The following is a 16,032-nucleotide window of genomic DNA, read 5'->3' as shown; positions in this document are numbered from 1 at the left end:
TACAACGGTATTTGACATTAGTACGCCAGGAGTTTTCTGAAAAGGGGATTTTAACTGTTGTACTACCCGAAAATGCACCCGCCGATCTATCACACGCATCACCACAACAGCCGTCATCGACCGACGCTGACTTTGGGTATATTTTAGACAGCGGGTCTCAGTGATTCCAGAGAAATGCCGAGATATTGTTAAAGACTATGGCACGCAATCAACTGTTAATAGCCTGGAATTAAAAAGGAAATTTTGTGTACAAGGGGGCACCCGTTGAGGGCTCTCACATGATTGATCTTGTCAGGGCTCTCACACAACAGCAATCAGTTGCGGCCGGTAAGAAGCTAAAAGGTTGGGATGTGTTCACAGGGGCAATGGCTGAAATCAATGTACCGTGCACCTTGCTAGCCAACGCTGGTAACCGAGAGCTATTTGAAAAAATCAAGTCTGCCCCACTGTGGTGTGCAGCGTCTGTCAAAACTTTAAAACCCCATGTCCTGCCCCCTTTTTAACCAATGGTGTTGTTATAGGGCAGATGTCCCGCCTTCCCCCACCGAGCAGTAGGGTGATAGAGAGGTTTAACCGAACTATTAAAACAAAAATGTGAGGTACCTGACACACAAAAACACCTTTCGATATATCGATCTGTCTGATCTTATTTACTTTTATAATCATAGTTACCACATGACTATTAAACGAACCCCGGCTTCTGTTACGACCAATAACTCCCTTGAGATGTGGAGAACCGTCTATGGCGAACACTTTAAGCGAAAACCGTCACAGTTTTCATTTAATGTAGGTGATCATGTGCAGGTGTCCAAAATAAAAGGGAATGTTTGAGAAGGGGTATGAACAGACCTTCACAGATGAAATTTTCATTGTCAAAGAGCGGAGCTCGGCTCTGAGACCCTATTACAAACTGCAGGACTACGCAGGCGATGACATTAAGGGCTCTTTCTACGCAGAAGAGCTACAGAAGATAAACCCCAATTCTGAGAGCGTCTATCGCATCCAAAAGATTAAAGCAGCCAGAGGGCGTAAGAAAAACAAACAGATTTTGGTAAAGTGGCGCAGACAGAGCGATAAATTCAATAGTTGGGTAAAGGCTTCCGAGGTCAGAGAAATATAGAGGTGCTGAAAAATGAACCCCAATGGTTTCTATGTGACGCTGGCCAGTAATTCATCCTCAAAGATGTTTCCAAAGAACACCAGCGCGTGCTTCACAGAGCATCTGGCAAAGGCGATTGACCTGGACGGGAGCTGGGAAGTGGGTCTGGTCGAGCTGCACTATCCGCATACGCTAAACACGTTTGATCAAGATGAAGATTTTCTGTTCGACATGAGACTATATGAACATGTACCTTACCTGGAGGGTACGACTGCAACATCGATCAGCTCATGCATGAAATGAAACGTGCTGTGGAAAAATCCAAGTTTTAATAGTTCTGTTAAACCTCTCTATCACTCTAACCTTCACATCGCTGGCCATAATGAAGTATTCAATATTCTCACATTTCAGAAAATTTTGGAAGGTCCTGTTAAGAAATTCTTTTCCCTCGTCCGTTTGTAGCTTTTTAGGAGTACGACCCTCTTGAAATATATTTCTGAAAGCGCTTGTCACGCCCCCTCCAGACTTTTCAGTGGCACGGCCCAGGCATATTTAGACAACATGTCTATACGTGATAAGATGTAACAGAAACCATCGTTGAACCCACTGTAGTCTCTCATGTTCACCAAGTTGGCCTGCCACTGCCGGTCCATTTCGGGTACCAGCGTCCTGTTTCTCTTAAAGCTCACACGTGCCGGTTTGTGCAGCGTATAAGCCAGCTGGCCAGACAACTAGTCTGACACCCGCCGCGGCTGGCGCTCACACCTGGGGAAGTCACGGCCCTCAACAGACTCCCCACGCTGCCGTAACTCCCCGCTTCCTTAGGGTTATAATAGAGCGCGCTCAACCCCGCGGCAGACATGATCGCCTTCCAACCCTCGTCGCTAATACACGCTTTCAAACACTTATTTATAAATCGAGGGGAATGCGGTGGCGGGTATTTGGACCTTGAGGCTCAGGACTGCTCCGTGGGGGAAGGCGGGACATCCGCTCCACAATGACACACCATTGGCTCGGGTGGAGGGCGGGACAGCCAACCATAACAACACACCATTGGTTGAAAAGGGGGCTGGACATCCGCCCACCACGGCCTCCCATTGGCTGAAAAAGGGGGCATGGTACCTGTCAAAAAGTTTGACGAAAGGTGTCGCTTTATACTACTTACAGGTCTTACTTAATATTATTTTGATTAAAAATAGTATTTTAATAAGCAATAAATGGCACATAAAATAGTTTGAAGGTGAAGATCACGTAAAATCAACTACAAATGTGGGAACTTAAAATTTGTAAGATTATAAATTGCATGTAGCACATTAGCAACACTACAGTAATGCTAATATAACAATAGTGTAAGAAAATCCTGATCCAATTCCTTTCAAATGCTGATACAAAATGTGAATGACTTCAGAGTTTCAGAAGTGGGTATTGGGTCTCCTGATGGAGATCAGAGATGAACTGAGGTGTGTGGGAAGGTGTACAGAACCGTTGGACTCCCAGTTTCACATCAAGAGGCTGAGCACAATGGATGAGTTCTGTACATACGAGTGAGTCCTTGCTGCTGGTATGATATTACTGTATATTCTCTCTGTGGTGTAGAAAATATTCACTAGTATTCTAGGTTACAGATGGGTCAAAATTTGACAGCCTACATCTGATTAATAGGATCCATCTCTGGCATACTTTCTTATTTTTAGTTTATAATGTATAATATTACTTATCTTTTAATGTCAAAATAAAGTGTTTTACATAATGTTCTATGTTCTAAAACATTACTACAATTTAACTTTGAAATATGGTCACTTTGTATTCTAAGACTGAGCAAATACTGCAGAAAAGTGCAGTTAATATGTAAAAATGTTTTTGTTCCATTGAGTAGTCATGGGTAATGTGTATGTCTGATAGGTTGATTAATGAAGATCCAGTAGTAAAAAAGCTTATAATATTATTTCAAATATATTATTTCCAAATAAACCAACTTTGGAGAGTAGGTGGCAGTGATGTCAGAGGGAGTGTGTTCACAGTGTTGTCAAGGTATTGCTTATTGATTTTTAAGATGTTTTTACATTACATTTTTACTTTGATCAAGTTAAAATATGCACAAAATTTAGTTTATAGATACCTATGTGCTAACCACTGAATTTGCAAGGTGTAAGGCTGCAAAACTGTCTTTTAAAGTATAAGGATTACAGTAGTACATTTGATCCTAAATATTTGAGTAAAAAAAACATTGACTGGAAACTCACTTGAAAAACATCTAAGCTCAGTGAGAATTTGGTTTTCAGACAAATGACAAATGAACTGATGATGGAATTCAACTTCGCTGGCATAAACTGGAAAGATCAATGACAAAAGAGGGGCCTGGGAGACACAAATCTTTATAGAGCAATTAAAGGTACTCTTATTCTATGTTGTACTTTCAAACTTTGGGTACTCTTTAATTAGGACAGACTATTGGTCCATTATTATGATGCAAGCTAAACTTAATACATTGATTAAGCTTTGAGCTTAGTAAACCTTAATGGTTCTTTCTTGAGATTATATTCAAAAAGAGATTAATCATCATTTATTTGAGTACTAATATTATAAAATTTTCTCCTAGCTGCAGTGCTGAAGTCCCACCCAACAACAACAGAAAAAGAAATAAAGGAGCACACAATGCTTTGTTTGAAGATTGCGTACGCAAGGCAGGGGGCCTGGAAGTCTGGACACTGAAAATGATAAGTTGCTGGTTCTAACTGTTAGGACAATTAGAGAGGGCTTTGCAAATGGTGAACAGTAAAAATTGGTCTTAACTTCACATTGTAATCATATTTTCTTGGAAATATAGAAGTTATACGTTTCAAAATTTACATTTGAATTGAAATGTGTTTTTGACTTAAATATTAGCATGTTCAGGTAATTAGTTTGTGTTTGTCTTTACTATATATATATTGCCATGTTACAAGAATTTGTAGCTAAAGTTTAGTTGTGTCTTTTTATAATTAGCCTTTGTTGATTACAATATTGTATATCATGTATAATTTGAACTACATATTTTTCAGGTGTGTTTGATTATTCTGAAAATTAACAAATTCCTAAACTAAATCATTGGCTTGATTTACTAGTTTTTATGCCTATAAAATCTCTTTGATGTATAATAGAACTCCAACCATTTATATATAATGAACATATAATCATAGATGTATAATTGACGTATAACAAATCAAAAGCTGAACTCCAAGATACTGAATTTCACATTGGGGTACAACAGAGCCTGCTGTGAAATTGGGCAGGGGAGGGCCGGTTGTGCTCCTGAACTAGTCCCTCCTCTCTTAGTTGTTCCTGTATTTGCATCACCGTCTATTAACTCCAGCAGTGCCCTATTGCTTTTTTATTTATTTTGTTTAAAAAACAGCTCTGGTGAGTTATGTATTTAACAATAACATTTCACAAACCTATCCAAAACAATTCTGGTACAATTTTTTTTTTAACTCGAAGGTCTTTAGCTTAGTGGGCAAGACCTGGGTTCGAGCCCATACAGTGAGGCACGAACTAGACTGGGAGTGGTGGGGGTACAAGCCCTAGAACTCAAATCGCTTACAATAAGAGAAGGACAGACAGTTAAACGGGGATAATTTCCAAGTTACAAATATGAGATACCATAGCACGGTTTGTTTTTCACTCCCTGGCAAGACGGGCTTCCATAGTTATGTGTATTCTTAATATATCACAAGGTGGCACTCTCTTTACCGCACGTAGTCCCGAATACCGCGTATGGAGTTTGCGTGAGTGAGGTCAGTAACGAGCTCGATCAGACCCAATCGACTGCTTTCATCCAAAACAACCCTTCATTTGGGCTTTAACCTCCACCTGTTACCACTCACACTCAATGTTTTAGAAAAAGGTTTTAATTTAAGCTTTGCCCAGCAATGTCTGAGCACAGAAAAGAAACAGAAGCGCTATTCACGCCGGTCAAGCACAGTAACCACTAACTCCAATAATCCACTAACAATAATAATAGCGAAAAATTCCTGGCTTCTGCTTTAAAAAAAAAACTATCGACATAGTGCATCTCCAACACTGACTAGAGTGTGTCCGGGCTCAGCGGTTATATAGGACAGGACTCGGCGAGCTGCAGGTGAAACTCATTGGTCTGCGCTCCCCGTGTGGAATGCGCGTCTCCTCCCTCCGGACTCGTCACACCGCCTTCTACAGCGGGGAAAAAAACTCTTTACTGTCTTAATACATCCCTCTTAAATCTCAGAAAAACAGAAACTCCGGGGTGTTTCTTGAGTCGGTACTGGGTTTCTCTGTTCGAGGTTACAAGCAGAAACAATAAAAGCGTTGAAAGCAGGAAGTTATTTCTGCTCGTAGGCATAAACGTGTAAAAATACATTTTCTGATTCCCAAAACCTACTAAAATCCATGTGTTTCCCTTTTGTTCCCAATGCACATAACTAAATATAAACCAGTCAAGTTCAGGTACTTTTCTGATGTATATGAATACACTAGTTCTGGCGCAGCTGTTACAACAAAGATACTTACATTACGAACTTTTTTTTCATGCGAGCTGTTGCCGTTTTTATATTGAATATTTTTTTCAATTCGCTAAATCACACGAAACACCAGAAACACTCATTGTAAGCATCTGACCAACCACATTCCTGAATTTTAAAAGTATTTAGTATTTATTTTTAACTTGTTTTATTTTTTTTTTTCAATTTTATACACCTGTTTTACATATTCTTGCAATTTTGGCATTTTGTAAGTGGATTGTAACTTCAAATTGATCATTCCTGAGCTTTATAACTGTGTATCATTTCTTTTAACCTTGTTTTAATATTTTAATTATTTTTGCATTTTACAGAACTTTTTTTAATATATTGGGAGCATTTTAGCATAATATAAAAATAGGACTATCAATGCTCCTGACTTTTAAACCTGTATTTATTCGGACATTATTCTCTCCACCTGCAGATGAGGGAGGTATTTGATTTTAAATTGGTTGATTTGGGGGGAAAATGTCCATTAATTTCCTTGTGTGTATCACCAGTGAGAAACATGGCATTTTTGGATGAATTGCAATCTTTACTGCAAGGCCTTCAGACTGATATAGTAGTGACGGGAGATTTAAATGACACATTTGACAAATCAGATAGGAACAGTATAACATCGAAAATGGCAGAACCCTCTAAATTACTGAAACATTTCAGGCACATTCATAATCTAAAAAATGTTTGGTGGTTACTGTGTCCTGCTACCCTTTCATATTTTTTTAATGTGCACAAATCTGTCCCACTTCTTTTACTAGTTTTTAAGGAATATTCTGAAATCTTTGATTACAAGATTAAGCCAGAAAAAAAAATGATGACAATTAGGAGGAAAAAGATACTGAGATATTGAAAATGTAATATGTTTTAAAGGATTACAAGGAAAATAAATACTTTATCTACGCAAACTAATTCGACTGAGCTCCTCTAAACTCTATAGTTTGAAGAATTGCCAAAGTACAATGTATCAATTTGGGTGACACTTAGGGAAAAGGATCACAACACTGAAAACCACAAGGCTTATTTTCAACAGCAAAAATATGCTTGAAAATATTTGACAAAAAAAAACCTTACACGCATGGAAACCAATACTTACCTGCTAGAGTAGAATGCAGCATAGAACAGTAGGCCAGAAGGTTAGTGTAACTCGATACTGCATCACGGAGGCCGGTTTCTTCCCTGTCATTTTGCAGGCTGATTTGTTCATGATAAACTGTCCTCTAGCGATAGTCAGTTGCAATCACTGACTCAGACATGATGTTAATACTCTGAAAGCACCTTGGCTGATTTGGTTAACATGTTTTCCTATTAAATAGAAGATCCTGAGTAGGCAGGGGTGCCTTTCTTCCTGTCTTGTCTTACAAAATGTATCACTATGGATGATCATGTGCTGCTTGAATTTGTTTAATGCAAGTTTTCATTTTTTTTCTGGAACAACTTGCTTTTCATGAAATTCATACAGCTTGCGAAAGATGAAATACAAATCTTGCTTATCAGTGCAAAACAAATATCACAGGCTGGCAAGACAGAAGCATTATTTTCTTTTTTTAACCAGAAGCTTGCAAATGGAGAAAAGGGACACATGTGAGTCTTTGTTAATTGAAAGATTAGTGGTTCGAACCCACCTAGGAACACACTTCTCATTATTGTGATGTAAACCTCATCTCTACTTAATTTGATTTATTAGCAAATCCTTAACCCACTTGATATTTGCAGGAAATGTGATTGTTTTTGTTAAATAATTGAGTATGTAATTCAATATCACTAGGAATGGCCAATAATGACCAACATTCAAGGAAATCGTATTCAGCCATGGACTTTGATCTTCAGATGTCTGCCGGGAGAATTCATTTATGCTCAAGGGGGTCTATTATATCTTGCGAAACTTCCAAGACAACTTTAACAGAGGGTCATATTTTAAGAAAATTTGCTTTAAAATAATTTGTACAATATCATCCCTCAATATCGACGTTCAGTTGAAGGATTTGAAGAAGCAACAGCAATAGGAGAGTACATTGATTTTGGACCTGTGTTTGCATCTGAACAATCCTTCCTCCTGGAAAGAAGAGAAAACAGGTCTGTTTTGAGTCTCATGATGATGCTCTTCTGGATCCCCCTAAAAATGTGCAAATTTGTTTCTGATGTATTTTGGATAAAATTTTAACTGTCATCAAATGAAATTTTCTCAGGTGAATGCAGTCGTTACTTTCGACTTTTTATATGATGACAAGACCTACATTTAGGGCTCAGTATCGATAACAATGCTGCTATTGATGGAGTAGAAATAAGTGATGTATTAGCAGTTTTATTTGAGGCAAGAAGTACTAGAACACTTCCTATAAAAATGTTAGGATTCAGAGCAAGAAATATTTTTCCACCTCACCTAATGCTATTGCATTAACGAGGCTGAAGTTGTCGCCTTCTTCCACCTTAAATGCTGCTGCTGTGATGTTATGCCTCCTTTCGCCTGTAGATGGCCCTCTACAGTCATTTTAAAAGTACTAATAGGGACGGATTATTGTACATATCCTCAGTAAAGAGGAATATGTAAGTAGTGACTATCCAAATTGCAATTTTGTATGAAACACATTTCAGAAAATCGAAAACCAATTTTCAAAACTCACAATAACACAAACAAAATGAGTAAATAAGAAAAAGGCAAAACATAAGTACACTGGCACTTTCTTCATATTTACCACGACCTTGCCTTCTGATCACAAAAAGTCTTAAAATCTTGCATTTTACGAGAACTTTTAATATAGCCTAATTAAATGGGACATTTAGAACATGGCATATGAGAATATGTGGTTAACCAAGGATGAGCAAAAGGTGATCACACTTTCTGCTTATTGCTATGAACTTACCCCCTTGTAATAAAAACATCTCAAAATTCTGACACTGAGATGTGAAAGACAATGGAACAGAATATCAAAATCCTGAACTTTAGGAAATTTTACTGTACCATTTTTTAAATATGACCCTCTGAACATGGCATGAGAGAATGCATTGGTAATCCACTTTCTGCTGTATTGCTATGGCCCTCCATCTTGATTATGAAAACATCTCAAAATTATGATACTGAGGTGTGAGACACAATGGAACAGGCCCTCATAATCCCAAAGTACAAGACATTTTACTGTACCGTTTTTTAAATATGACCCTGTGAACATGGCATGTCCCTCTTTCCTCATTACCAAAACATCTCAATGTCCCGACACTATGTACATTTGTAATTACAACACTTCACTGTTGCATTTCTGAGTTGTAACATTCTGAACATGGCATGTTAAAGTATATAGAAAATCTAGATCAGAAAAGGCTAAATGCAATTCATAGTGATTTGTCATTGTCTTACTTTCTAAATGAAAAACAATATTTTTTCAGTGATTATGACACTTCAGTATGACATAAAATATGCTTCAATGACAGAATAAATAAAGAAATAATCATGTAAAAAATACCCACAGTGGACATTCATAGTTGTGATTATAGGAATGTTATACAGTATTTTATCAAATATTTCTTTAAATGCTGTTGTTGATTTTATTGGCACTGTTAAGTAATTGAAAGCAGCCCGCTGGTGCTGTGGTTAACATTGCTGCCTCAGGTTCAATTCCTGGGGTGCTGTCTGTGTGGAGTTTCCATGGTCTCTCTGTGTTTGAGTGGGTTCTGTATGGCTGCTCAGGTTTCCTCCCGAAGTCCAAACACAGACTGATGGGTTAACTGGCTTCTGGGAACAGTGGTCATTGTGTGAGTGTGTCTGTCCTGTGATGGACTTAGCTTCCTGTCCAGGGTGAATCCTGCTTTGCTCTTGTTGCTTGTTGGGATAGGCTCTGGCTCTCCTGTGACCCTGCATTGGAAGAAGTGATTTAAACAAATAAACGGATATGCTGTAATAATAATTCCTTATACTCATATAGCGTTTTTCTGGACACTCCACTCAGAGCCCTTTACAGGTAATGGGGAATCCAACTACCGCCACCAATGTGCAGCCCCCACCTGGATGATGTGCCAGACTGCTCAGGACACACCAGGTCTCAGTGGGGAGAAGAGCAGACAGATGAAGCCAGTTCAGAGATGGGGATTATTATGAGGCCAGTGGAGTCCTCTCTGCTTTCCTGTCACGGATACATTCCTGTCACGGACATCCAAAGGGACTAACCGTGGAGAGCAGGAGAGTGGAAAAAGACCCATATGCGTAGCGGCAGAACGGGAAAAAAGCCCGGGCTCGTTAGTGCAAAGAGTTCAGGAGTGCCGTATAGAAACCTATGCCCTCAGGTAGCGGACGTGGGGCGACCTTGTGCTAGGCAGGTCTCAGGACATCCGAACGTCAATGCTGAGGGAGGGAAGAGTGCAAGACCCGGAGATATATAGCCCAAGGGAAAGGGAGTGACCGGAAGGGCAGCAGGCAGGAAACTAGGGACAGGACAGAGTAGGAGCGCCCTCTGGCTTTGTTTGTTTTGCCTCAGTATCAGCTGGCCCAGGAGGTGATTCTCTACTCAGAGCTGCCCCCTCAGCAGGTCTCTGTGGTGGGGTGATTGTCACACTGGTTCAGATGAACCTGGAAGAGCCCCAAGACCCAGCTCAGCGTCTCATTTGTGTCATTTCTGTGGCTTTGCAATAGGCTTATAAAGAATTCCAAAGGGAGCAGTTCTGTTGCGCTCATTCAAGAAATATGCAATTTTAAATTGCATTCATGATGTGGAATTAAAGTTTAAGAATTGTCCCATTTTAAAGAGCCTTTAAAGGTCCTGCACTTTCTTGCAATGTTGTGTAGCTGGGCTCTGACTGCAGACCCGGAGACGTGTAGCTGGAGCTCCACTCCAGATGATCCATATGACTGTGTTTGTTTTCTGAGATCTGCTGTCATGTGGAGAATCACAACACTGGCCTGGTCTTGAAGCAGAGTGTCTGTCAGTGCCAGGTCAGACAGTCCTGCTCCAGAAGTGCCAGGCTGTGGCAGTCCTGGTCTTGTGCAGAGTGTGTGTCAGTGCCCAGGTCAGACAGTCCTGCTCCAGCAGTGCCAGGCTGTGCCAGTCCTGGTCTTGTCCAGAGTGTGTGTCAGTGCCCAGGTCAGACAGTCCTGCTCCAGCAGTGCCAGGCTGTGCCAGTCCTGGTCTTGTCCAGAGTGTCTGTCAGTGCCCAGGTCAGACAGTTCTGCTCCAGAAGTGCCAGGCTGTGACAGTCCTGATCTTGTCCAGTGTTGTGAGAACTGTAGTATGTGATATTAAGTTTTCAGGCTGACAGCCTGTAGTTCTCTATTGCAGGTTTTGTGAGGCTGGTGAATGGACACAGTCTCTGCTCCGGGAGAGTGGAGGTGAATCTCAAGAACACCTGGACCTCAGTGTGCGACTCTGACTTTGACTGGCAGGGTGCAGAGGTTGTCTGTCGTGAGCTGGACTGTGGGGCTCCTTCAGTTATACACAGTGGGGATCATTTTGGACAGGGCCTGGGTCCAATCGGGTCAGAGCAGTTCCAGTGTACAGGACAAGAGTCCAAGCTAAAGCACTGCCCCACTGCAGCCAGGCCAGAGCAGAGCTGCTCCCAGAGCAGAGCTGTGCATCTGACTTGTACAGGTAAGAGAGTCACATCTCTGTCCTTCATGGAGATGATTGTAGTGTATTTCAAAATGAAAAAATGTATTTTCTTAGTCTAAGCTTGCGGTTGGCTTCTCAATCACTATGTGCTAGATTTTGCAGTTTTGTTCACTGTGTTTATCCTTCAATTTGTTGTATTTCTTGTGGCCTGCTGTGGTGTCATGCTGGTGAAGTTCTCTCCTATCTGCAGGATACACAGGGTTCAGGCTGGTTAATGGCTCAGATTCCTGCTCTGGCCGAGTGGAGTTACAGTGGCTCTTCAGGGACTGGGGGACAGTGTGTGACCTGTACTGGGACCTGAGAGATGCCAGTGTTCTCTGCCAGCAGCTGGACTGTGGGGAGGCTGTAGCAGCTCCAGGACAGGCCAGGTTTGGACAGGGCAGTGGACCAGTATGGGCTGATGTGTTTGAGTGCCGGGGCAATGAGAGTCGTCTCTCACACTGCACTGTCTCTTCATGGGGCAGAGCAGTGTGCTCTCATGGACAGGATGCAGGAGTCATCTGCTCTGGTGAGAATCGTGTTTAAAAATCATGTGCTTACACACAGCAGCACATTGTCTTTGTCACGGATGTCGGAAAGGACAAACCGTAGAATGACAGGAGAGCGAAAAGACCCTGTGCTTAGCGGCGAGATGGGGGTTAGCCTGGGCTCAGCTGTTCAGGAAATGCCGTATAGAAACCATTGCCCTCATGTAGTGGACGTGGGGCAACCTGGTGCTAGGCGGGTTTCAACACATCCGAACGTCAATGCTGAGCACAGGCAGAATGAAAGACCCAGAAATATATAGCCCTAGAGAGAGAGAAACACCGGAAGGACAGTAAAGAACCGGAAATGAGAGACAGGACAGAGAAGGAGCGCCCTCTGGCTGCAGAGGGCGTGACAGTCTTCATGACTGACTGAATACGTGCTCTGTTACACACTGCCGGTTCTACATACTGCCAGTTAATGATAGTTAATGATTAATTTTAAACATATATAACAAATATTATATATTAGATTACTGTAGAATTTTCTTCAGTTGGGTAGACAAACATAGTAAGGAATACAAATTAGTTTTCAATCTTTATTCAGGTCACTGTTAGTGCTAAAAGACATAAGAATGTGCTTGACCTATGTATCCTGTATGAAGAACTGGCCTGTTTACACACATACCTGACACACCACTTGTGAAACATTACACCTGCGGACGGTACTGAGCTCTTTCTTTGTTTTACAGACTCGAAAAGCAGCAAGGATCTACCTGCAAAAGGTACGTTGTAATGGCCCCAGGTATAAGGACTTACTTTGTCACAGTGCAGTTAAAACAGGACTGCTTCTTCATTACTGCTGTTAAACTGCTTCACTCACACATAATTCACACACCTATGTCTCTCTCTCTTTGTGTTTACAGGTTTTCCGTCTTCAGTGGTTCCTTCCTTTGTAATATCAGGTATAAACTGGCCCCCATTTTGTATCCTTACGGCTCATATCTGTTGTGTGTGTTGAAGCCTCTGTTACTCACTTGACTCCCCAATTAGGCTGAAAAGACTGCTGCTCTGTGTTTTCAAGACTGTCCTGCTCTGCCACCCAAACACAAACAGTCAGGGCTCCGTGGAATCTCCAGCAAACACATCTACATGAACACTGCAGTTTGTCTGGAGTAATTGTCTCTCTACCTTAACATTTCAGGTATAATGGTGATGTTAAATACAAAGTCTGATAAATGTATAGACAGTAAACAGATAAAGCAATGCTGGCACTGAAGGTAGTGGCTTCTCAAATTCTCCTCCACTAGTGACTGAGAATATGGTGTGGACAGCTCATGATCTCAGTCCTCCAGTGAAGTCTAAGACCGAACTGTCAACTGTCAACTGACAACATCGGCAAGGCCTGTTGCCTGTTTTGTCTTGGTCTTTGCCTTTCTCAGTTTGTGCCTCAAAGTTTTCATTTTGGTCAGATCCGAGATCCCGTGGAATCACTTGATGTTGGATGTCCTTGAATGTGTTCTGCTTTTACTTTTTCTGCTACTGCTGAAGGGCCAAGAACAATAAGAATGATCCTATAATGGGATCTGAATTTAATTCAATCAATGTCACAACCCTGAAGTCTGTAGTACTCTCATCCAGGTCTTGTTGTGTTGCGCTGTCCAGGTTGGAACATAAACATGCCTATATACTCCTGTCACCTATATGTCAAATGTATGATTCATGACAACTCACCCTAAATAGCTGTAAGGTTAAAAAAAATCATGCTCTTTATTTAACAGTGCAGGGAAAAGCACCGTGAGCTGCTGCCAAGGTGAAACACAGAGGACCTGTGCCTCAGACAGCCTGTGCTTCATGGTTTTTATACCTTACCGATTGTCGTCCAGCTCCAGGTCAGGTGACCAAGACCAGAAGCTCAATCCTCCAAAGCTTTCTGGGAAACATAGTCTAGACAAGGCTGTCATCTTGTTTGAAACTGCTGGGCTCTTACACCTCGTTACACCTACAGTACCTGAGTCATTTATGACTGGAAGAGCACAGTAACGCTGACTATTTTCTGCTCATATTTACTTGCTAGTAGTTCAAATAGGTAGCTGCATCAGCATGCATAGGCTGCAAAGGAACAGTTGTTTCTTTTCAGCATGGAATAAACCTCTAATTGTTACGTATTTACTTGCCATTTCTTACCAGTGCTGAGTTAAACATCAGGATTTGGTTCCCTCTTGTCTTGACAGATCACACTCTCCTGAGACTGTCTGCAGGATGTTCAGGACAGGCAGAAGTGTACTACAATGGCACCTGGGGCAGCATCTGTGCCAACGGCATGACAGACACCACAGTTGCAGTGATCTGTAAACAGCTGGGCTGTGGAGACAAGGGCACCATCAGAGATACAAACTCCAGGCTGAGCCCTGATCCCAAATGGCTGGACTTTGTCTCTTGTCGCAAACACGACTCCACCCTGTGGCAGTGTCCCTCCTCCCCCTGGGGTCAGAATGACTGCTCAGGTACAGAGGGAAGAGTGATGCTGCCTTCCTCTTGAGCAGCTCTGCAGTGATTGTCTCGTCATGAGCTTTCAAAAGAATTCTTAGCAATTTATATCCAAACAAAAGTATAAACTATTTTCTGTGAGTTTGATTTTGTATATGATCATGAATCTTTGAAGGTCCTAGAAAAGAAGCTGACAGTAGCACTCCAGCCCCTCAGGAAAGCAGCCTCAGCTGTTCAGGGTGTAAAACAGTCAGAGACACTGCAGCCCTGAGCTGAGGAACACAATCAGTTACCCCGTCATTCTCTTTTTGGAGTCATTCAGTAACCTATTTTAAATTCAGTAATTCTCTTTAAAAATAATTAATTGTTCTAAAACAGCTTTAACAATAAAAAATAAATCATGAATTATTGAATGTATTATGGAAGACCTAGTAAGGTTTTATATGCTTTAACATTTAGATGTATATTTTACATATTCTACACTCTGGACACTCCACTCAAAGTGCTTTACAGGTAATGGGGACTCCCCTCCACCACCACCAGTGTCCAGCCCCACCTGGATGATGCCACGGCAGCCATAGTGCGCCAGAACGCTCCCCACACATCAGCTATCACTGGGGAGGAGAGCAGAGTGATGAAGCCAGTTCAGAGATGGGGATTATTAGGAGGCCATGACTGGTAAAGGCCAGGGGAAAATTTTATTGCACCGTTACTATTTTGAAATGTTTTGAATAATAAAACTTGTCTTGATAGGCCCCAAGAAAAACCACACTCTCATCACACCATCACACCAGGAAGAAAAGCCTCAGAAGCAAACCCAAGGTGAGCTCACTGTGCAGATCTGTCAGTCACACAGCAGCCCTGACCACAGGACATGATCCAGAGGACTCTTTATTCCTCACTGGTCTCCTTCATAGTCACTGAGCTGACAGCCCTCAGTAACATCACTGCTCTCTTCCAAGAACAGTCGTCAGAGAGACCTCTGAGCTGAAGGCATCTGGGACTGTGTTTAGCTCTTGGTGGTCTGGTCCTCAAGAATGAAAAAAAAAAAGATTTTAAATATAGGATGTTTTTGATATGTTTTTAGCACTGCTCTTTCAATTAAGTCAAATCAAACAAGTGATATGTCCAAACATTCACAAATATATCCCTTTGTTTAACAAATTCCAGTGCTCTTTGTAAGAATTCTCATATTAAGTATAATCCTAAATAAAACCAAAGTTCTGTATCTGTTTCGGTGACCATCTGTGAGTTTTCTGGTTCCCAGCCTATTCGAAGTAACTCTTTCTTGCCTCACTAGTTCCCATCCTGTTCCAGGAAGACAGGCTGTCTTCTCTCGGACTTGATCAGTGTTTTAAATTCACATCCTTAAGAGATCGATCTGTTCTGTGTCTGGTCACTGTAACTTTTATATTTCCTCGAGAAGAAGAAGAAGAACATGAACAGCCCTTATCCTAAGAGGAAGGGCAGATTTACATAGATCCGTTGTGCCAGCATTACCAGGAAAGGAACGGCTTGGAACGTTGCTCTCAGAGTCCACTAACAAGATACGAACACGAGTCTAAACTCTAGCTTTGAACAGCACGATTTTCACTGCACTGTAACCAGGGCTGGAGGCCACTAAGGTAAAGATACTGTATTTTATAAAAGAGTATTTAAGGATATTGAAACCACAGTGACAGGAAAACTAGCAGCCATTGATTGAACAGGGAGAGCAGTCATTCCATGAACATCAGCTTTTTGATTAATAATGGCCATTTTAATTTCCACAGGGACAGCTAATACTTCCACAAGAGCTTCCCCTTTTTACCCAGTGTACGCCACACTCATGGTGTGTGGTCTGAGCGGGATGA

General features: G+C 41.4%; 1 protein-coding gene across 1 annotated transcript in view; it reads left to right on the top strand.

The window, feature by feature from the left end:
- LOC148671543 (scavenger receptor cysteine-rich type 1 protein M130-like) overlaps nt 1–14,231 on the top strand; it is a 401,186-nt gene extending 386,955 nt beyond the window's left edge. Inside the window, exons 4-6 of the mRNA XM_088631055.1 lie at nt 12,442–12,474; nt 12,616–12,654; nt 13,924–14,231. Of these exons, the coding sequence (XP_088487181.1) occupies nt 12,442–12,474; nt 12,616–12,654; nt 13,924–14,231 (380 nt within the window). The remainder of the gene's footprint in view (nt 1–12,441; nt 12,475–12,615; nt 12,655–13,923) is intronic.
- Nucleotides 14,232–16,032: the final 1,801 nt, after the last annotated feature.

This window comes from Lepisosteus platostomus, chromosome 5 (genome assembly GCF_059453375.1).
Source record: "Lepisosteus platostomus isolate fLepPlt1 chromosome 5, fLepPlt1.hap1, whole genome shotgun sequence".
NCBI lineage: Eukaryota > Metazoa > Chordata > Actinopteri > Semionotiformes > Lepisosteidae > Lepisosteus > Lepisosteus platostomus.
Note: the sequence above shows the minus strand (reverse complement) of the source record. Positions and strands in the feature narration are given on the sequence as shown.